The 22,094-nt window shown below is 44.2% G+C and overlaps 1 protein-coding gene across 3 annotated transcripts in view; it reads left to right on the forward strand.

Moving 5' to 3' along the window:
• Window positions 1-22,094, forward strand: part of LOC132581558 (unconventional myosin-Ia-like) — a 64,422-nt gene that overhangs the window by 16,399 nt on the left and 25,929 nt on the right. For all 3 annotated transcript variants that reach the window (XM_060252864.1, XM_060252866.1, XM_060252867.1), the window contains exons 11-19: window positions 2,159-2,245; window positions 9,829-9,894; window positions 10,769-10,873; window positions 13,150-13,212; window positions 14,830-15,030; window positions 15,160-15,386; window positions 15,815-16,015; window positions 17,542-17,635; window positions 20,638-20,787. In XM_060252864.1, the coding sequence (XP_060108847.1) occupies window positions 2,159-2,245; window positions 9,829-9,894; window positions 10,769-10,873; window positions 13,150-13,212; window positions 14,830-15,030; window positions 15,160-15,386; window positions 15,815-16,015; window positions 17,542-17,635; window positions 20,638-20,787 (1,194 nt within the window). The remainder of the gene's footprint in view (window positions 1-2,158; window positions 2,246-9,828; window positions 9,895-10,768; window positions 10,874-13,149; window positions 13,213-14,829; window positions 15,031-15,159; window positions 15,387-15,814; window positions 16,016-17,541; window positions 17,636-20,637; window positions 20,788-22,094) is intronic.

Consider the following 22,094-nt stretch of genomic DNA (forward strand, 5'->3'; position numbering starts at 1 on the left):
CCAACATAGTGTGCATGGAGGCTATATAAGATTACCAGGTCCTACCTTGCTGCTGGTGGGGTGATCCTGGAACCATAGAGTTTGCAAACCATAGAGTTTGCCCAAAAAACAGAGCATCATCACATGATGTCCCTGGTGTGATGATGTCACTTCTGAGTGATGTCATTGTATCAAGGATGTCACACAACAATGTCCCTGTTTGAAGAATGGGGTTTCCCCCACTGGCCAGCCGACTGGTGGCCATTTGGAGCCCCAAAGACTCGGGGCGGGGGGAATCCCCTTGTCAGACTGGGGGTCTTGCAACCCTAGTGCCATGGTGCCTGGTAATTGCCAAGAATTATTAGAAAGTGTGTATGGCCAGGTGTAGTTTTTGCCCTTGGAGATTTGATTGTCAGCACAGATTTGTAAAGATGAGATTTGATTGTCAGCACAGATTTGTAAAGACATAGCTTTGACAGCAGTTGCCATCATAGCACAAGAGTCTTCCGTGTGTGACTGAAGATAATCTGCAGCAGGGGTGGAATTCTAGCAGGAGCTCCTTTGCATATAAAGCTACACACCCATGATGTAGCCAATCCTCCAAGAGCTTACTGTTGTGTACTGGACTCAAGTGAAGACTGAGCGTTGTGTACTGGACTCAAGTGAAAAATATCGGACGTTGTCAGACAAAATGACCTTAATAGCACAACCAAATGGCGAGATCTGACATAACCAATCAACAGGGTGACCCCGATGCCCTACCTATACTGCTTAACAAATAATGAATATAGGAAAAAGTTTACTTTTATGAGGTGGGACGTTCTCCCTTCAACGGTGGTGGAGGGGAGATACAAAAAAGTGCCATTCCAAGAATGATTATGTCCCTGCTGCAATGCTGGTATAGAATCTCTAGTCCATGTCATATTTGACTGTGAGGCTTATAATGATAATTGGGAAGTATTTCCATTTTCCACAGCCATACCTTTTACCAGTAGCCAAAATTGCAACTCCTTAAGAATCATCTTGGTAATAAGAACCCTGAGGTTACATACAAATTAGGAAAATTTGGCTGGCTTGCCACAAGAATAAGGAAAACTCTAATAATTCAGTAGGGAAATGTCTAAACACCTTTGCCAATCTGTTTGCTGTAACTGCCATATTTGTAGTTTTACAACAGTATTTTATGCCTTTTTATGTATGATTTTATGGTCAAACAGTTTTAATTTTGTATGATTTTACTGTTTTAAATGCTGGTTTAGGCTGTGAATAAACAAACAACTACTACTACAAGTGAAGACTGTTTTAGGAGTTCCTGCCTGGTTCATTGGAGCCATAAAAACTGAGCTTGGAGACTCGGGAACAGTGGGCCGCAGGATCCAAATCCCTGCTGCCATGCACCAATCAAAGACCCCAGTTGGTTTGAATGAACCAATAACATGCGGGCGTGGGAACCCAGTGTTGTATATAGTTGGCTCCGTTGGCCCAGTCTTCCAGTCTTTGTAGTGCAGCCACCTACCATGCTGTATCTAAGAAAGAACTTGTTATCACTACCACCTCGCCTCATCCATGCATAGAACCCACTATATTATACTTACAAGGCTCTTTTTTGTAAGCTTTTGGAGGATTGGCTACATCAGGGGTGTGTGGCCTAATATGCAAAGGAGCTCCTGCTAGAATTCCACCCCTGATCTGCAGTAGCCATTTTGTGGCTGGCTTTGCCTCCCGCAGCAGTCATTGGCAGCAGCCACTATTCTGTGTCAGAATTCCAAAGGTGCTTGCAGGCTCATAAAGGTTAAGGACCTCTGCCCTAAGCATTGTGTTTTATTGTAGGTATTTCACTTTGTGCGAAAAATGTAGATTGCTTTATGAATAGTATAGTCCTGCTAGACTGATTGTAAGTCTTGCTAGACTCATCAGTGCTACTTATGCATAGTCCTGTTATAGGTGGCCATTAAACAGTTTCAAAGCAGTGCAAATTATTCTCACAAATGTACACTTGCGATTGGCACACAGGAGGAGTCATTATATGAAAACTGGTTGCATATATGCAAGGGAAAGCTCACAGAATGGGCTGTGCCCTAGCTCTGGGGTTGGGCCATTCCTGGGACAATGGTTAGCCCTTCTTAGCTTTTCTGAGTGGCTGGATTTCAGTCACTAATAATTTCTGTTTGTTTCTTAGGGTTACTATGCACGAGATGCCCTTGCAAAGAATATCTATAACCGGCTATTTAACTGGCTAGTTAACAGGATCAACGAGAGCATCAAAGTGAGTGCCATGCATCGACATGAATGAAAAATGCTCTGCGGATCCCTCCTCCTTCTTATGCTGCATTTTCCTTTTAAAAGGCACATTCTAGATACTCCTGAAGGAGTTATATTGGGTCTTTCCATTGCAATATCAAAGGCTTTATTCTCATCAGAGCTGTAACAGGAGGATATTTCTGTATTCTCCACTTCTGCTTTGCAAAAGCTAGATGACTTTTGACTTTTGAGAATGGTGGCAAACAAAAACTGTGGTTCCTCTTGCCACTGGCTAGTTATAGGTCTATAAGAAAATGAGGCTTTCTCTCAAAGACACTGAGTTGCTTGTACCTTAAGGAGACCTGAGATAAACAACAATTTAACTTCTCAGGGCAATGCATTTAAAACTCTATTCCTTTGCCTTAGCTACTTATCACATCTTTACTGCTACAGATCTCCATTGAGCAAGAGGGAGCACAATTAGCATTTCTTCCTGATGGCAGGAGTGCTGAGCATTTGCAATACTTTAGCCAGTTCTATTTGGGCCAATCTGCAGGCACTCTGTACAAGCTCAGAGGCTATACCACTTAAAATTAATAGAACTGAGGAAATATATATATATATATATATTTACTTTATAAGCAAGAGAGAGGAAGATGAACTTGGGAGTTTCACAGATTTTCATTCATCCAATTTGAAAGTTAAAACAGTCAGTTTCTTACATTTTGCTCTAAATGTTTTGAATTAACAAAAACTAGTGCAGTCTCTCTTTCTCAGGTACTTGATGCTGGCATCTTTAAAGGGTTAAACTGAAGATATATTAAATCAAGCTCCCATTACCCTGCAGAGAAAACTAACTCTGCAGGCTGGAACCCTTGCTGGGATTCCAGGAGATCTCCAGGCCTCACCTGGAGAAATGGCCTGGTCTAATTGTAGTCCAAGTCATTGCTTGTATGTTTTCTTGTTTAGTCAAGGGAAAAGGCGCCCTTGTTACCTTAAACCCTAATGAAGCTAGATCTCTCTGTTTTAAGAGACATTCAAGTCTAGATGTTAGATTTTCCTTTGGGTGGGGGGGAGGTTCAGAGACAAAGGAACCTTGCCTGCCCATGTGGGATTACCATTCTCTGAAGTTCCACAGAATTCTAGCTTTCAAATTCCCCAAATGGGATGAGTTAAAGACAGAAAATTTCTGGCGTAAAGGGCTGAGGCTTGTTCATGTAGGAGTGTCTGGAGCAAGTCCTTGCTAAAAGAAATACCTTGTGCCATAAGTGGGGAACTCTGCATAGGCTCAGAGACCACATTTCCTTCATGATTCTGGGGTAAGAGAACTGAAATAGGGACTGTTTTCTCATTTTCATGGGGGAAAGAAGTCTGGGGCTGCACAGCTGGGTTTGCCCCGCCATATTTCCTTTTATCCTGCACTTCCAGAATTTCCAGTCTCCTCTCTGTGGCCCTGCAAGATTCCAGGACATGTTGCAGGAGACTGGCAGTTTCCTTTTCTTTCCCACCAGCTTCTAACTTTTTCTGAAGTTCCAGATTTTTCTCAGCGAGCTGTTGGATTTCTAAATCCTTTTCATGAGTAGGATTTGTAAGTTTCCCTACCCTTTCCTTATTAGGGAAGTCTTCCAAAGCAGTAGCTTTGGGGAGGCTATCTCCATTTTCTGCAAACCCTGTGGCATTGGGAGCCATGTGCCCTGGTGGCTTCATGGCTTCTGAAAGTGCAGCAAGTAGCACATGTGTGGGCTGCTTATCAAACTGCCTCATGTCTGCTCCAGTGGCTCTAAGCTGGGACCAAGCTACCATTCTGACTTTGTCTCGAGGGGTCCACTGGGCTGAGTGGGGACAGCGTCGCCTAGGAGCATAAGCCTGCTTGTAGAGGGGAACCCTTGGGGCAAGCTGGGGATGGCAAGAAGAGCTGGAACCAAAGCCACTGTTTTGGAACTTCCAGTTCTGGCTTTCTTTTCCATGCCCGTCCTGTTCCTGATTCCAGTAAACAGGGTACTGGTCTTTTCTATTTAATTGTGCTTGAGTGAGCTGTGTTTCTAAAACAGCAGCCTTCTTCTCAGATTCTTGGGCATGCTTTAAAGCATTCTCCAGTCTCCATTTGGCCTCCTGGAGAGCGTGGGTTAGATTTTGTTTGTCTATTAAGTAATCATATTTCTCAGCCCTGAACCTTTCTAATTCCTTCTCATAAGTTTTTAACCAAGCTTCTGTCTTCCTAAGCTTAGAGGATACCTGTTTCTGCTGTTCTTCTACCTTATGGGCAGCCTGCTCCTGGCATTCTTTTAGCTTAGCTTCTGACTTTTCTAAGTTTTGGTAGGTTTCCCCATAGAGCTTTTGGGCATCTTTGGTATGTTCCACTGAGGCTTGCAATGCTGTGAACAAGCCCCATGCAACAAACCTGTCCAATTCGGATCCTATATATTCACAGTATTTGTCAAGGAAATTCCTAAGTCTCTCCAGGATATCCATTTCCTGGAAGAACTCTGGGTACCAAGGGTTTGGTCCTTTGTTTGCCAACCATTATCCCAGTTTTCCAAAGGTTTCCTTCATTATTTTTACAGATTCAGCTTCATGCTGTTTTCTGGCTGTGGTCTTTTTAGTGACCACAGGACGGACTGGGGCTGAGCTGTTTTTATTTCCATCTACCACCTCTTCATCCTCACTTTCCCCATCCGAAAAAGCATAAAGGGTGGATGGAGAGACCGTCGCTATAAGAGCGTTTTTACGGTCTAGCTTTTGATGCAGTAAGGCAATCTCCTTTTTACATGCCTCATGATTGGCTGCTTCTTTGGATTTTCTCACCGCTTCTGTGGTGATCTCAAAGGCATGTTGCAACTTATTATTTCGGTCTTTTGTTTGCTCCAGCTCTTTGCTCAACGCCTTTACCTGCGATTGAGCCTTATTTAGAGCGGACACAGTGCTCTGGTAGGCTAAGTTTAAGGTGTGTTTCTCTGCCTTAATCTCCTCTATGGTTCGACTTGCATGTTGCCAGTCGAGGTCCAAGCTATTGTTTTCCGCCGCCAGCCTATTTATCTCTGCGGCGTGTTTTCTATGCAATTCCGCTTTTTCTACCTCATGGTTCTGGAGCAGGAGTTCCTTTTCAGCGGTATGTTTTTGGAACTCCTGATCCAGTGCTTCTGCATGCTTTTTAAGAATTTCCTCTAATTCTTGTTCCTTCTTTTCTATCTGCACCTCGTGCTGCTTTATTTGCTGATCTCTCTGCGTAAGCTGTTCCCTGAGTTGTTTAATCAGGGTAGTGCTATCTCGTAGGGCTTCAAACAAGCCCCACGTGGCAAAAAGATCTTTTTTTCCAGAGCTGATCTTTTTGTCTTTGCTTAATTCGTCTAAGGTCTCTCGGAGGGTCTGAAGGGGGTCTGGGCCTTCGCCAAAGGCTCCCTTCTTCCAAGGGTTTTCTCCTTTCTTTATCAGCCACTTTTCTAGCTTGGGGATTTCTTCCGTCTCGGCCAAGCGTTGCATGGCAGCGTATGTTAGTTAGTTTTCTTTGTTTGACTTTGGTTAGGGGTTTAAATGTCAAGCCAGCCGCCGGCTGCGCCTCGACCAAAGAGAAGGGTAGTGAGCCAACCGCCGGTTGCGCCTCAACTACAATTAGGGTAACGAGCCAGCCGCCGGCTGCGCCTCGACCAAAGAAGAGGGTAGTGAGCCAGCCGCCGGCTGCGCCTCGACTACAGTTAAGGGAACGAGCCAGCCGCCGGCTGTGCCTCGATCCAAGAAAAGGGTAGTGAGCCAGCCGCCGGCTGCGCCTCAACTACAGTTAGGGTAACGAGCCAGCCGCCGGCTGCGCCTCGATCCAAGAAAAGGGTAGTGAGCCAGCCGCCGGCTGCGCCTCGACTACAATTAAGGGAACGAGCCAGCCGTCGGCTGCGCCTCGACCCAAAAATGTTGCCCGTCAGTCAGATTGCATCGGTCCACCGGCCCGCCTGCCTTCTTGACTGTCGGGTGCCTTAGACTAGCCTTGGCCTAGGTTCGTGTAAGGACTTGCGGTGTGTGTGTAAGTGTATGAGTGTGTATGTAGTGTGTGTGCGTGTGTGCACTAAGCTCTAAAGAAAAGGGAGAAGGGAAGGGTGCTCTATCCAGATCTTAAACAATCCTAGCCTGTCCTGACATTCCCTCCCACGATAGACACGTTTAGAAGGCCTCAGGACGGCGGCCAGACTTCACGGGACTTCCCCCTTGCGTTCTATCGGGCTCAGTCCTCTTGCGAGGTGTCTGGCCTCCTAATATAATAATAATAAATTATTAATAATAAATTATATCCTAGGTGCGGCTGAGAAGTCCAACGCTGAATGATAGAAAGGGGAGCAGCCCAACCCACAATTTATAGAAATGCTCGCTAGAGCCGTTCACACAGAACTCATTCACTCAATCACTCACGCAATAGCCTCGCTAGCAAGACTTTCTGAATGGTGCAACCTTACGTCTGTCTGTATGAAGGCACGCGTGTCGACTCGCGTGCGTTCACACAAACAGGGTAATGCCCGCATTCTCCACCAATTTCTGTTAGGGAAACTGCTCTCAAAATGAGATTGGGGAATTAGATTGAGAGACAGCTGGCCCTAAAAGGGAATCTTTGTTATCTGTGTATACCAGGCTCGACCATTCAGATAGTCAATGCTCAATAAACATGGACTCTAATTTAATAAAAACCAATTGTAATTTATTTAGAATAGTAGTTCTTTCACACAAGGTAAAATACAAAACATTCACACATTCATACAGGTCTAGGAAAAATAGATAGATTGATAGGGACACATATCAGGGTAGACATACAGGGCGATATTTACCATCGTAGTTCTTCCAGGAAGGTTCCAATGGCGACATGAGAGGACAGGGGAAATGGACCCAAAACTGTGGCCAGAATTGGGGATGGATCTAGACAGCGGAAGGTGGGTTGCTGAATAGAAGGCACACATGAGTGGAGTTGGGTCAGAGGTTAAATAGGCTTCCTCAGACCCTAAGGGACTGGGAGGTCTTGGGGAGGAGCAGGGGGAGGCTCTATGATGACCAAGGAGGCTGGACATCCCTTGCTGACACCTAATTGGATGCCAGTTTTGACCAATGAACTTCACCTTAGTCTGGTGAAGCTGGAAATTTCCAAGCTGCGATGCTGCCTGGGGCGGCTCCAAGGTATTAGACTAGGGTGAGAATGGAAATGGCTGGATACTTAAGATTAAATGGGATTAGCTGGGAAGGTGACAATAGGGAATCAAATGCTGGCCTAGGTACCACCCGGTGTAGACAAAAGACTTGATGAAGACAGGAGATGTCCTTCCTCTTATCTCATCTTCTGCTGGACAAGAGTTATTGTTCTGGTATTGCTGAGCAATTAGGATCAACAGTTGAGCTATTAATCCATTCATAAAACAGATGGGTTGCTTGCAGGCTCAGGGTGTGTACGTGTGACTTTCCCACTAAGAAGGAATGAGTTCAGCCTGGTGGGGTATGCTTGGGTCAGGAAAGCAAGATGGATTTCTGCTGTTGTTAGCTTTAGGTCCATGGAGCCAGGCTGGAAACATGGTGGCCTGGCTTCTTCCACTGCAGTGGCCAAGACTGGGCACACAAGGAGCAGCTGGAGCATGTCTGTAGTTCTGGCTAACACTCTTCAGAGACGTAGAATGCAAAGCTGAGGCTTATGGTATCCACATAAGCCTTAGAAACTGCAAGCAAAGTCCACTTCTTAGAGCAGAGGTGTGAGAGTCAAATCTCCAGGCACCCTGGCAACCATGCTGGTGATCATGATGTTCACATGTATGAAAAGTAGGGGGCTTTTCCTCACAATACTATCTGAGATTTAGTTTACCTGTTTGGTCTAACAACCATAAGGAAGATCCATAATCTTCATTAATCTGTTTAATACTTTTTAAAGCTTTCCCAGCTAGTGGCCATCACTGCTTCTTGGACTTGTGTGAATTCCATAAATTAATAACATATTTGCTGTGATCACACTTGCTAAATAATGCAGTTTCAATCCACTTTCAATGCATTTTCCAATTGGATTTTACTGTGTGAACTTAGCAAGTGTGACCACATTAATTGTGTGAAGAGGTACTTACTACTCTTGGTCCTGAACCTGATCTCGGTCAAATTAAGTGGTATCTTCCAACAGCCAAACAGAAGAGATGCTGAAATATTTGTAAATGGTGCACTTTCTTTAACCGTTAAATAGTACCTGTGGGGCTGGTTAAATATTTGTAAATGGTGCACTTTCTTTAACTGTTAAATAGTACCACATTTGGATCAGGGCTGCTTCATTAGGTGTATGTGAACTTCTTCTCCATCCTGAGCCTAAATATCACCCTGGAACTGCTATTGGATCTTCCTGGGAAAACATACAATTTGCCTTATGTAGTATCTATGCTTCTCCTGGTGTGAAAAATAGTGGGGGTTGCAGGGTGGGATTAAGGCTTGGGAAAATAGCAGAGTAGGGAAAGAGTTGGCAGCAATCTAAATTATCTGTATTACTATTTAGCATGAATCTTGCAGCATCTCACCTGCTTTGACTTTTAGTCAAAGAATTATGAAAAGGAAAGGTCCCCTGTGCAAGCACCAGTCGTTTCCTACTCTGGGGTGATGTTGCTTTCACAACGTTTTCACGGCAGACTTTTTATGTGGTGGTTTGCAGTTGCCTTCCCCAGTTATCTACGCTTTCCCCCCCAGCAAGCTGGGTACTCATTTTACCGACCCCGGAAGGATGGAAGGCTGAGTCAGCTACCTGAAAACCCAGCTTCCGCCGGGGATAGAACTCAGGTCATGAACAAAGCTTAGGACTGCAGTACTGCAGCTTTAACACTCTGCGCCACATATATATATATATATATAAATCTTTTAAAAATTATGAGGACTTGTTAAATTGAAGTAAATGGTACCCAGATGTTATGTTCTGGATCCTATTCCTAGCTATATTTTTCACTTGTCAAAGGTGCTTTAACCAGTGGAAAAATGGGGAGGAGGTTTGGCCAGTTCCTTCCTTCCTTCCATTGTAGATTCTTGCTTTGCTCCTTGGTTTAGAGTTTGGGACTCCCCTTTTTTCTTCATAGTCATACTAAAGGATAGTTGGTAGATTTCTCCCTGTTCTGTCAGTGCTGCAAACTGAATGATGCAGTGGTGGAAGTGGTGGTTTTGGATAAGGAGAACTCAATGTTCAGAGCCCTTATTTGACTGTTAAGTTCCCTGGGTGACCTTCAGTGCATTCACCCACATTCAATAATGCACTTTGCACCTGGATTTTACTGTGTAAAATGGCAAAAATCCACTTGCAAACAATTGCCTTGTGAAAGCACCCATTGTCTCAACTACCTTCTTTGCCTTGTTGAGAGATAAAATCAGAATGCTGTTTTGAGCTTCATGGAGAAGGAAAGGAAAAGAAAGGAAAGGTCCCCTGTGCAAGCGTCAGTCGCTTCCGACTCTGGGGTGATGGGGTGCAAATGTGGTAAATATTAATGTAGGGAAGTAGCATTTTAATCTGTGTTTGGGACTGAGAAATCAGTATTGGGTAATGATAGTATGTATTCTTTAAGTGCCTAGAAGGACTGTGAACTGTGTATGCTTTCAGAGAATCCAGTGACCAACTGCTTTTTCATTTCTTAGGTGAAAACAACTGAGCGCAAGAAAGTGATGGGTGTTCTGGATATTTATGGCTTTGAGGTTTTTCAGGTGGGTGATGGATAATCTTGAAATTTGCTTCTTAAAGCAAATTTCTGGTGAGAGCCTCGGGCAGTGGATCTGGACTTGACTGAAGGTTCCTGGCACTTGAAGATATGAGAAGCCTTAATGTGGTTGTTAGTTGTAGGTACGTTAGCAAGAACTGAGTGGCATACATTGACAGAGAGTGGGATGCATATTACAGAAGGGTAGCCTTATTAGAGGGACGCAGTATGTTTTTTGCCTACAACTCCCATTAGCCCCAGCAATTGGCCATGCTGGCTGGGGCTGATGTAGGCAAAAAACATCTGGAGAGCTACTGTTGGCCACCCCTAGTATAGACTGATCTCATCAGATCTTGGAAGGGATGGGAGACCTCCAAGGAAGACTTTGGAGAGGAAGGCAATGGCAAACTGCCTCTCCTCACTTGTCTTGGAAGCTCTTTGCTGGGGCTGCTGTAAGTTGGTTGCAACTCGACAGCACATGTTCAAAGCCATATTAGTCTGTTGTAGCAAAAAAATAAATTGGCTATGATATCACATCTTTGCTCTGTAGCTCCTGTGCAATTGAAAAATCCTGGCGAAGCAAGTTGTGACACAGAAAGAAGCAAGAGAGAAGGGGAAGGAAGCAGACTTGCTCGCAGGCCTCATAGGAGCCTTCCAGGGGCTTGATCTAGCCCCTGGGCTTCATGTTTGACACCCCTGATTTAATGTGTGGTCACAGCCACTGTGACAATCTAAAGGCCCATGAAAGCTTCAACAAAGTGTTAGTCTTTAAGGTGCCACAAGGCCTCAAGGAACCAAATACAAGCAGTCCTTAACCTGGCACTGTGTAATTTTACGCTTTCTGCTTCCAATCTGTCTCTTTCTCTGTCTTTTCTTTGTAGAACAACAGCTTTGAGCAGTTCATTATCAATTACTGTAATGAGAAACTGCAACAGATCTTCATCTTGCTGACCCTGAAAGAAGAACAAGAGGAATACATCCGGGAGGTAGCCCATTTTTCTGAGCCACAGTTGGTTCATAAATATTCTGTGCCATAAAATGTATGCATATTCTCAGATTTGGTTCTTAAAATAAATTTAGTGGAATGACAAATGTGACATAGGCTTTCTTTTGAAGCCAAGATTTGAGTTTGTGATTCTTTGTGGTTAATGAGCTGGAGTGTCTGGCCACCAGAACAGAGGGATTGGAAGCTATACTTATTTATTTATTCTATAACTTATATCCCGCCCTTCCCACAAAACGGCTCAGGGCGGCTCACAGCAAACGATAAAACAATAAAACAAAGTGCAGAGTTATTACATTTAAAAATCACAGCATTTAAAAGCCTAAAAACATTAAAATCTTAACATTAAAACTATACAGTATAATTCACAGAGTCTAATAAGCTACATTTATCCAGTCAGGCGTAGGCTAACCGGAAGAGGGTTGTCTTACAGGCTCTGCGGAACTGGGTAAGATCTCGCAGGGCCCTCACCTCTTCCGGTAGCTGGTTCCACCATGTAGGGGCCATTGTAGAAAAGGCCCTGTCTCTGGTTGTCTTGAGACGGACTTCCTTAGGCCCAGAAGGTCCATACAGACATAATCTTTTGTGTTTTCAAAAACAATTAAAAAATTAAGTGGATGAGATGTTTGCTGCTTCCCAAAACAAATGCTGCAATGCTTAAAAAAATAAAACTTCACGAGAAGCAGCTTATTTTCCTTTCTTACTGGACTGGCAGCCATTATAGGCAATACTTAGCGGAAGCACTGAAAGGGTTTAGAAGTTCATGGAAAGCATTTACTAATGTATATGTGGCTAACCACCAAAGGGAATTCAGTTGCAATGACAGACATGCCTTTAAGGTATTTTTCTGCCAAGTGTTATCCTTCGTAAGGGAGAATTTCATGCTGTCCTGGACACTGCTGTTACTAGTGGCCTTCTGTTGCTCCTTAGCAGGGGTGGAATTCTAGCAGGAGCTCCTTTGCATATTAAGCCACACACCCCTGATGTAGCCAATCCTCCAAGAGATTACAAAAAAGAGCCTTGTAAGCTCTTGGAGGATTGGCTACATCAGGGGTGTGTGGTCTAATATGCAAAGGGGCTCCTGCTAGAGTTCCACCCCTGCTCCTTAATAAGGTGTAAATACCGCTATCTTAATCAAAATGTCCAAGGGAAGTCCAACCTTGACAGATCTCAGAAACTAAGCTGGCTTGACTCTGATTAGAATTTAAGTGGGAGACCACCAAGGAGGTTTAGGGTTTCCACACAGAACCACCTCTATTCATTTCGTGATCTGAAAACCATATGGTCACCATAAGTCACTTGTGACTTGACGGGACTTTCCACCATCACTGAACACCTCCAAGGTCTACCCGAAAACCAGGGGAAATGGCAGGCTATGTTATAAACCAGATTAAAGATAGGACAGTACATAAACTCGTAGCTTGTTCATGTACACTTTACATACGTACTGGTCATTTTTAAAAGTTACAGTCTTTGTCTGATTTAGGTTGGTAGCCATGTTGATCTGAAGCAATAGAATGAAGTTTGAGTGCCAGGGGCACTTTTAAGACCAGCATAGTTTAATTCTGGATATAAGCTTTTGTGCGTCGCTGGATTCAAACCTTGGTTTTTGTCTGAGGGATATTACCCAGTTCTGAAAGAACAAGCTTTCTGACTCAGGACTGACCTTGGTTACATGGAAGAGGAGGATATGCCCTCAACCCTTTTCAAAGAGCTGCATCCTAAACCAGCATCTTAAAAAAATGTTTCATATTTGTTTTGTTTGCATGTTAACGAAGAGAGCTGCTAATGATTGCCATTTGGCTCCTTCATTAACATGTCCACATTCTTGATACAATGATTTTTCATTATTTCTTTGGATCTGCCTACTTCCTGGTTCCAACCTCTGGTTTACAGACTCAGTTCCACACTCCTGTGAGACTGTCGGCATCTAGGGCAAGGGTCAGCTCCAGAGCTAACCGGCTTCACTGGGGAGAGTTGCCTTCAATTGCTTTCTCCCTGCCAACCCTCTCCCCTTTGATGTAGGGGTGTTGGCCATTAGCCAGGCACCATAAGTATATTTCAGAGTGAACTGTGAAACTGTAGGAACTGTGAAATTGTAGGAAAAAAGCCAGGAGGAACTCATTTACATATTAGGCCACACCCCCTGGTGCCAAGCCAGCTGGAACTGCATGCCTGTGCGTTCCTGCTTTTTAAAAAAAGCCCTGGTTACTGCAAGGCTTCCTTAAAACTGCTGATAATATTTGTCTCCTTCCATAGGGCATTGCGTGGACTGCTGTGGACTTCTTTGATAACAGCATCATCTGTGACTTGATTGAGGATGTAAGTTGTTTTCAGATGGGTTTCAAGAATTCCCCCAGCATGCTTCCCCCAGCATCTAACTACCTAGATGCTCAAGTTATGCTGAATACTACCAGCCTATATGTGGCTTTATGACTTGTTGCCAATGATGTGGATCATGGTTTTGATCTTATTTGATAATTTTGTAATTATGATATTGTTTAGTTTGGATGTGGTTTACTTAATCTTGCTGTAAAGTTTTTAATATTGTAAGCCGCCCTGAGTCCGCTTGCAGGATAGGGCGGGGTATAAATAGAAAATTAAATTAAAAATTAAATTAGAAAGTATCAGGGAGTAGTTTCACTTCAGATGTTGCCCCTTTTTTGTGGGAGGAGGTGCTGTGGGTCAGTGGTAGAGCACCTGCATTATGTGAAGAAGGTTGATGCTACAAGTTGACCTGGCCTGGCACTGGCAGCCGCTGTGCAATGTGGCTACGCTTTTCCCAGGAGGAATTGCTAGGAGGAGGGAGAACAGAAGACAGAGGAGGCAGATAAAGGTAGATGGGCCAGTAAATGGGAAGAAGGAATCAGGGAATGGGAAGAGGCCGTGAGGGCTGCTGGGGAAGGGAAAGAGGAAATCATGGGAGAGGGGGATACGGAGAAAGTGAGATACCTCTCATAAGTCCTTTGTGGGTCCTCCACTTTAATAGTAGCAAAATAAATAAATAAATAAATAATGCTACAGTTGCTATATGTATTATTTTTTTTGTACTTGGTGCATTTCCAGAGTCGTGTTTATTTAAAAACCCAGGTTCCTTTCCCTGGGTGCAGTCACACAGTAATGCAGTTTCAATCCACTTTTCAATTGGAATTTGCTCTGTGAAATGGAAAAATCCACTTTCAAGCAGTGTCCAAAGTGAATTGAAACTGCAGTATTTAGCATGTGCAGGGAGTTTACACATTTACTTAAGATTGCCTGGGCTGTGATCACACACACGAAATAATGCACTTTCAAAGCACTTTCAATGCATTTCAACTGGATTTTACTGTGTGAACTGGCAAAATCTGGTTGGAAAGTGCACTGAAAGTGGATTGAAAGTGCATTATTGAGTATGTGGGATCACAGCCCTGGTTTAGGATTGCCCTGTTAAACACTGGTCAGTTGCAGGAGTGAAAGACAACTAAGAGATAGAGAGAGTAAGAATATACCAAGGATAAATGTAAACAAATATAGATATATGAACTTGAATTTTGTTTTTGCTAGGGAGAAAGTCTGTAGAGTTTAGGAGTGGTCCACACATTGTAGTAGGGTTAGTAATCAACACTGTTGATAGTGCCTTTGAGCAACCCGGACTTTCTCCATGCTGAGTCAAAGCACTGGGCTTACATGATGGATGACTCAGCTCTTGCATCAAGCCTAAACTCCTGCATCTCTCTTTTAAAGAATGAAATGTCATCTTCCAATTGTCTCCAGGAGCCAGTATCTCCATGCCCTCTTTCCCTCCCATTTCTAGAAGCAAGCAGTTGTCTCCTGTAGTATTTGCCACCAGACCAGCAGCTGGGACAAATGCCCAGTTGATCCAACTGAGATCAATTCTAGTGAGAAGCAGTATGAGCAGAACTGTGCTGTAACTACCTTGGGTTTTGTGTGTGTGTGCAGAACACAGGTGGGATTCTTGCCATGCTGGACGAGGAGTGTCTCCGCCCAGGGACAGTGAATGAAGCTACTTTCCTGGCCAAACTCAACCAAGTATTTAAAGAACACAAACGCTATGAGAGCAGAGTCACCCAGAATGCCAAACATATCATGGATGCCAGCATGCTTTCTGATTGCTTCCGAATTCATCATTATGCTGGCAAAGTGAGTATGATGTTTTCTCAGCTGTCAGTAGCAAGGGTGGGCACCAGCATGGGGGATGTGGGAAGTTACTTAGTCCACTAGAGTGGATTCCAAAGGCCTCCCTAAGCCATTGAGTTTCTTCCACCTCAGGTGACCTACAATGTGACTGGATTCATAGAGAAGAACAATGACCTGTTGTTTAGAGACCTGTCACAAGCCATGTGGAAGGCCAAGCATGAGTTGTTACGCACCCTGTTCCCTGAGGGGGATCCCGAAAAAGTCTCACTCAAGCGTCCGCCAACTGCTGGCTTCCAGTTCAAAGCATCTGTGGCCACCCTGATGAAGAACCTCTATGCCAAGAAGCCCAACTATATCAGGTAACTAATGTGTGTGCCGGTCATGTGCAAAACCGAGGGCAGAACCCTGAGCTATACTTGGATGCGGGCAATCTGGTGAGAGAACATGGATGAGAGACAGACAAATTAGCTGATTTAGAAGAAGCAGCAAAAGAAGAGATTGGAGTTATACCCCACCCTTCACTCAGAGTCGCAGAGTGGCCTACAATCTCCTTTCCCTCCCCCTCCCCACAACAGACACCCTGTGAGGTAGGTGAGGCTGAGAGAGCTCTTTGAGAATTGCTCTTGAGAGAACTTGTGACTGATCCAAGGTCACACCAGAAGCTGCACGTGAAGGAGTGGAGGAATCAAACCCGGTTCTGTGGATTAGAGTCTGTGCTCTTTACTACTACACCAAACCGGCTGAGGTTGTTCCCTTTGCCAAGTGAGGTTGTTCCCTTCATCACTAGGTGCATCAAGCCAAATGATACCAAGAAGCCTGCTGTGTTCACCGAAGCACTGGTACAGACACAAGTGCGCTACCTTGGCCTGCTGGAGAACGTACGTGTTCGAAGAGCTGGCTATGCCTATCGCCAAGTCTATGAGCCATGCCTGGAACGCTACAAAATGCTCTGCAAGGAGACCTGGCCACACTGGAATGGAAGCGCCGGGTAGGATAGAGAAACTGTGATGTTCTTAGGGTAAAAGTATCCAATGAATTGCTAACTGTGGCTAAGCAGGGAGATTGGGATGGGGTTCGCTTGGAAGGGAATACTGGAAAAAGCTTATGGCCTTGTGGAATAGTCACGGAGAATATTGGTGTGTGTTGGGGCCATCCCAAAGCTAGAGATCACACAGAGGCTGAGGTCTCCTTTTAGGCAGTCCACTTGGAACTGCTGTTGAACTTCAGCAAGGGTATTTGGAAGAGGGACTGGCTGGAGCACCTGTATCTGGTAGGATCTGTCCACACCTGGGCTCTGGTTATGGGAGGGTTTTTTAGGCTCTAGTCACTGTATGGCTATGTTAGGCCACTTCTCTGAATTTCATAAAGCTTGCAATTAAGACAAAGTAGTCTCTGTCCCTGTTACTTGTATGGCTAGTTGCCATCAAGTTGCAAAGAACTCATGGCGACTCCTAGGACTGTGTGGTTTTCATGGTAAAAGATGTTCAGAAGTGGTTTGCCATTGACTTCCTCTGCATGGTGGTCTCCCATGCAACTACTGCCCATGGCCAACCCTGCTATCCCTGTTACTTACAGAGTTATGAAAGGAGGACGGGGGATTGCTGATATTCTATTCATCCTCTGAGTAAGACTGCCTTCTCATTTTGCCCCCAAGTAGAAATGTATTGGGATGATAGACAAACAAGTGGCACTTATTTTTAATGATATTAAATGCTAATATTGTTCTGTTTAAAATTAATTCATATATTGATTAAAACATATTTGACTATAGGGCTTTTTTGTAGCAGGAACTGCTTTGCATAGTAAGCCACACACCCTGATGTAGCCAATCCTCCAAGAGCTTACAGGGCTCTTCTTACAGGGCCTACTGTAAGCCCCAGGAGGACTGGGTATATCAAAGGGTTGTGGCCTAATATGCAAATGAGTTCCTGCTACCAAAAAACCCTGTTCGACTATTTATACTTTGGTTCCCATGCCTGGTCTGCCTCCACCCCAAACTTTTCAACTACGTGTCTGTCTGTAATGGTGGGCAGGCCTTGTTGGAATACATGTCTGGTGTACAAAGAAGAAGAGAAGAAGACCCTGCAGCGGGCAGCAAGAAGACAATTAGGATAGCGAGGACAACACCTTCTCTTCTGTTAAGTGTCATTCCTCGTCTGTCCCTAGATTGCTACTCTTAGGGCAATTTTCCCCTTCTTCTTGGGAGTGACACACTCAATCTTACCCTCTCTCTTAACTAGAGATGTAAGCAGGATTCTCTTTGTCCTTTCCTTTCCTATCAAGTATATTAATTCCTAAATAAACCTTTATCCACTCTTTAATCAGATTGCTCACTGTTTCTGTGTTAATTACTTGCCAATAGACCTAGTTTGCACTGGCAAAGTGCTACCTGACATTGGTCACGTGGAGAATCATCTCTGTGCTGTCCCACTTAAAAAGTGAGTGGCATTGCCTGAGTTATGATTGGGCTAGTTAATCATTTATCTCTTTCCCATTGTCCATTTCCTGGTACAGAGATGGTGTTCAAACCCTCTTGGGCAGCCTGCCAATTGATCCCAAGGAGCTGGCATATGGACACACCAAGATCTTCATCCGCACCCCTGCTCTGGTGAGCTGCTGATATTTGGGGGAGAGGGGAATGGAGTGTAAGATGTAGGAGAGCATGATAGTTTTTCCAGAGTTTAGAGAAAGGAAGAGTATTGGGGATGTGCAACAAAGTCTCCATTTTGGATTGTCAGGCTTAAACTTGGATGATGTTGAAGATTCTGTCCCCAAATGCTTAGATTTTGCAGATAATCTTTTTTCCCCCATTATATTTATATCCTGCCCATTCTATGCAAATTCAAGGCGGCTAACAGCATAAAATACACGATAAGCAATAAGCAATATTAAAACAATAAAACAATCAAATAAATTACAACGGTGCTACTTCAGGCAGATCATATAATATTTTCCTTTCTAAGCGCGTACAGATCCTAGGCAGTTAGTATTTAAGCGCGATAGATCCAGGTGTGGTGGCAGCCCTTTCCCATTAGATGTTATATGCCATCTGAAACAGTTCAGGCTTGCAGGCCCTGCAGAACTGCGATAAGTCCCACAGGGCCCTGATGGTTTCTGGGAGGGTGTTCCAAACTATTGGGACCACAACCGAGAAGGCTCTTGCTCTGGTGGAATGAATCCTAGCCTCTTTTAGCCCAGGGTCTCCTCCACAAATTTGTCTAACCCCCTTTTAAAGCTGTCTGTGCTCGCAGCCATTGCTGAAGAAAGCGGTGCTGCTGAACTGGATTGAAATGCTAGCAGGAGCTCCTTTGCATATTAGGCTACACCCCACTGACGTAGCCAATCCTCCAAGAGCTTATAAAAAAGAGCCTTGTAAGCTCTTGGAGGATTGGCTACATCAGGAAAGTGTGGCCTAATATGCAAAAGAACTCCTGCTAGAATTCCACCCCTGCTGAGTAGACTTGGTAAGATTGGTCTGTTCAAAGACCAGCAAAAACTCAGTTGCATGTTAGGCCGCACCCCCTGATGCCAAGCCAGCCAGAACTGTGTTCTTACTCAAAAAAAGCCCTGGGTTCATTATGAGTGAGAACGACTTAACCATTTTCAAAAGAATGTCTAAATGTTGCTTCTATGCCAAATATGCTTGCAATAAAATCAGAATCTTGGGATAGGCTTTATTCCTTATATTTGGACAATGAAATACGTACAACTTAAAATTTCTCTTAGTGTTGAGGTTGAAATTTTTAAATTAGGGTACTCTCTATTTTATGTCTTAGGGTTAAAAATGGAGCAAAATTTATTCATCTCTGCTGTTTGTGAATGTACATTGGTTTGCAGACTTTACATTTAATTACCCTGCACAGGAACTGAGCTCTTACTAAGAGCTCTGGTTTGATCTCAGCCCTTGGCAACTCTGCACTTTCTCAGCTCAGCTTTTTGATACTAATTATCCGTAACACAGCAATGGGGAAATAAATTGCGCCTGATGTCCAGTACTTAGAAAGGATAGGAAGTGGATTCAGTCCCCATAACTGGAAATTAGGGTTGTCAGTTACCCATGGGGAGCTGGAGATCTCCCATCCCCAGCTCCCCAAAAAATAAAGTACAAAATCACAGTCAGTGTGATGTCATACCATTCTAGAAATTGGCAGAAACCATAGAGTTTCTGGTGATTTCTAGACTAAAAATGTAAAGGTAGTCCTCTGTGCAAGAGCTAGTTGTTTCCGACTCTGGGGTGATGTTGCTTTCACAACGTTTTCATAGCAGACTTTTTACGGGGTGGTTTGCCATTGCCTTCCCCAGTAATCTGCACTTTCCCCCCAGTGAGCTGGGTACTCATTTTACCAACTTCAGAAGGATGGAAGGCTGAATCAACCTGGAGCCAGCTAGCTGAACCCAGCTTCCACCAGGATCAAACTCAGGTCATGAGCAGAGCTTAGGACTGCAGTACTGCAGCTTTACCACTCTGCGCCACGGGGTTGCCTGATTTCTAGACTAGCATGATGCTATTTCCGTGTTTTCCTAATTCCGTCTTGCAACAGTACTCTCCCCATGCCCCTACCACCCTAGACTCTTGCCAGTTCCTGGCTACTACCCTAGAGAGACAGGTGGTGGGAATGGCTCTGAGTAAAGAAAGAATCTTGGCTGGTTCAGCACAAGCTCTATGTTCCATGAGAAACAATTGTAACCCAGATTTTTTTTTTGTTTTAACCAATTTATTGATAGCATATGGTTACAGAACTTAATTTCCCTTCGTTGCTTCAATACTAACCCATATGACTTTTCAATCCCCCCTCCCTCCAATATAGACTTCCCCGAGGTTATAGATTCTAATTCAATACTAAAGATACATCTGACTAATCAAAATTCGTTATATAAATATTCCCACCCCCTTCTTGCTTCTTCATTTCCCCCCCCCCCATTATTACTAAAAAATTGTCCAATGTCTTCTTACATTCGACTCTTTCTCTATGTATTCTTTAAACTTCCTCCACTCTTTTTTAAATATCTCCAAATCATAGTCTCTTAATGTTCTAGTTAATTTATCCATTTCACTCCACGATAGAACTTTCATAGTCCAATCCCATTTATCCGGTATTTTTTCTTGCTTCCAAAGCTGCGCATACAATGTCCTAGCAGCTGATAGCAGGTACCAAATTAGAGTCCATCAGGGAAGTGTTTAAAGATGCCTCCCACACCTTCCCCAGTGTGCCAGCTGAAGCCTTGGCCAGCCCAGGCTGAGCTCCGCTCCTGTGTGCTCCCACCTCCAAAAAAGCCCCGCCCTCCACTCTCTCAATCCAGCCATCATCCATTCTAATTGAAGTAGGAATGTATATGTCATCTTTTCATTTTGTTTCGTTTTTGAATTAATTATTTATGAAATTTGCATCCTAGCTACCGCATATGCTAACTACTGTAATTTTTACCTTCATATTTTTAACTGGTTTAAGCATGAATTGACTTATGAAACTGTGAGGTTCCGAAGGCATGCCTTCTTACAATGGAAACTTGTAAAGTCACCAATGCTAGAATTAATGCAAATCAGGGCAAACTCCCAGTGCCATCAGGTCTGACTCTTGAAATTGCTGGTTCCCAATCCTCCCTCTGCAGCTTTTTGACTTGGAAGACCGACGTCAGCGGCGAGTACAAGAGCTAGCTGCCCTGATCCAAGCAACTTACCGGGCATGGAAATGCCGCATGCACTATCAAAAGATGCGCAAGAGCCAGATCCTTCTCTCTGCCTGGTTCCGTGGCAATGCAGTAAGTAAGATGTGGGCATTTCTGTATGGGTTTGTGGCTTGCATGCCTCAGTGTTTGCTGTGCTGTGTTAGATCTTTGCCTAGTGCATGACCAATGAGGAGCTGTGATGGCCTCAATTTATTTGGTATGGGCATCTGTTGTCGTGTCTCCTTTGTAACGAGTCATAATTGCATCACAGACTTAATCGGGTTCAACAGTCATCCCTTTTCCTCAGAGTCCCCTCGGATTTGTGGTTCGGCGAAGCTCTTCACTGTCAACCCCTCCTTCCTAAACTACAGTTCACAAGATACTTTGATAGAAGCCATGATAGTTAAACTGGTTCAGAACTGATCTAAACTGCAGATATGCCCTAAGAAGGGTTCTGCTACATGGTGTCCCTGGATACTATGACACCCTGACGTCCCCAGTGTGTTTAGGATATGGGTGGGACCAGGTAGTGCTTTTGCCTAACAAGACATCTAATTAACCACTAGAGGAATGGTTGGCTGAGCAGATTTTCAGAAATGTTGTTTCAGTGGCAGCTGGTTTTACTCTCTCTCCTCTCTTTTTAAAATTACTGCCTTCTCCTCTGCCCTTGTTTCTTCTAAGTGTGTATGGCTATGTCTCCCACAGGAGCCATTTTCTGGTTGGCTGAATCTTCCATAGCAGCCACTTTGTGGTTACAACCACTACTCTATGTCAGAATTCCAAAGGTGCCCACAGGCTCAAAAAGGTTAAGGACCCCTACCCTAGGATACAGCTTCCTTTATGAACTTCCAAGCCTTTGTTAGATAGAAGTAATGAACTTCCAAGCATTTGTTAGATAGAGGTAATTTCTTGCACCCTATACTAATGTGTAGCATAGGGGACAGATGGCCAATTTGGGCCAATACAGGCACCCCCTGGTGCCTGAATTAAAATGGCACGTTCAAATGCACATATCTGGGTCCCACCTCACTCCCACCCTTATCTCATCCTCTGATGCCTGTATGCCACTTCCAAAACTGGTGGCAAATCTGTGAAGCACTTCTCTGCCACCTTTCCTGGCAGTATAAATGGCCTAGGAGTGCCAGGGAAGCACCTCCCAAATGCATGAGTGGTGTGATTGCTCCTTGGGGATGCACGCAGCCTATCCCTCCTCTGGCTGTGGGACACATGCTGTCTGACCCTTTTGGGGCACCTCAAACTACACTGACTTTTTCCTGAGCCTGGAGGCTGCCACTACAAGCTACCAGTCTGTACCCAGCCATGGACTTTATGCCAGGGTAAAATTAATTTACCTGAGGACAAATGCTGTGAAACTGTAGAGTGCATGTGTTCTTGTCTGC

Source organism: Heteronotia binoei, chromosome 13, assembly GCF_032191835.1.
Source record: "Heteronotia binoei isolate CCM8104 ecotype False Entrance Well chromosome 13, APGP_CSIRO_Hbin_v1, whole genome shotgun sequence".
NCBI classification, from domain to species: Eukaryota; Metazoa; Chordata; class Lepidosauria; order Squamata; family Gekkonidae; genus Heteronotia; species Heteronotia binoei.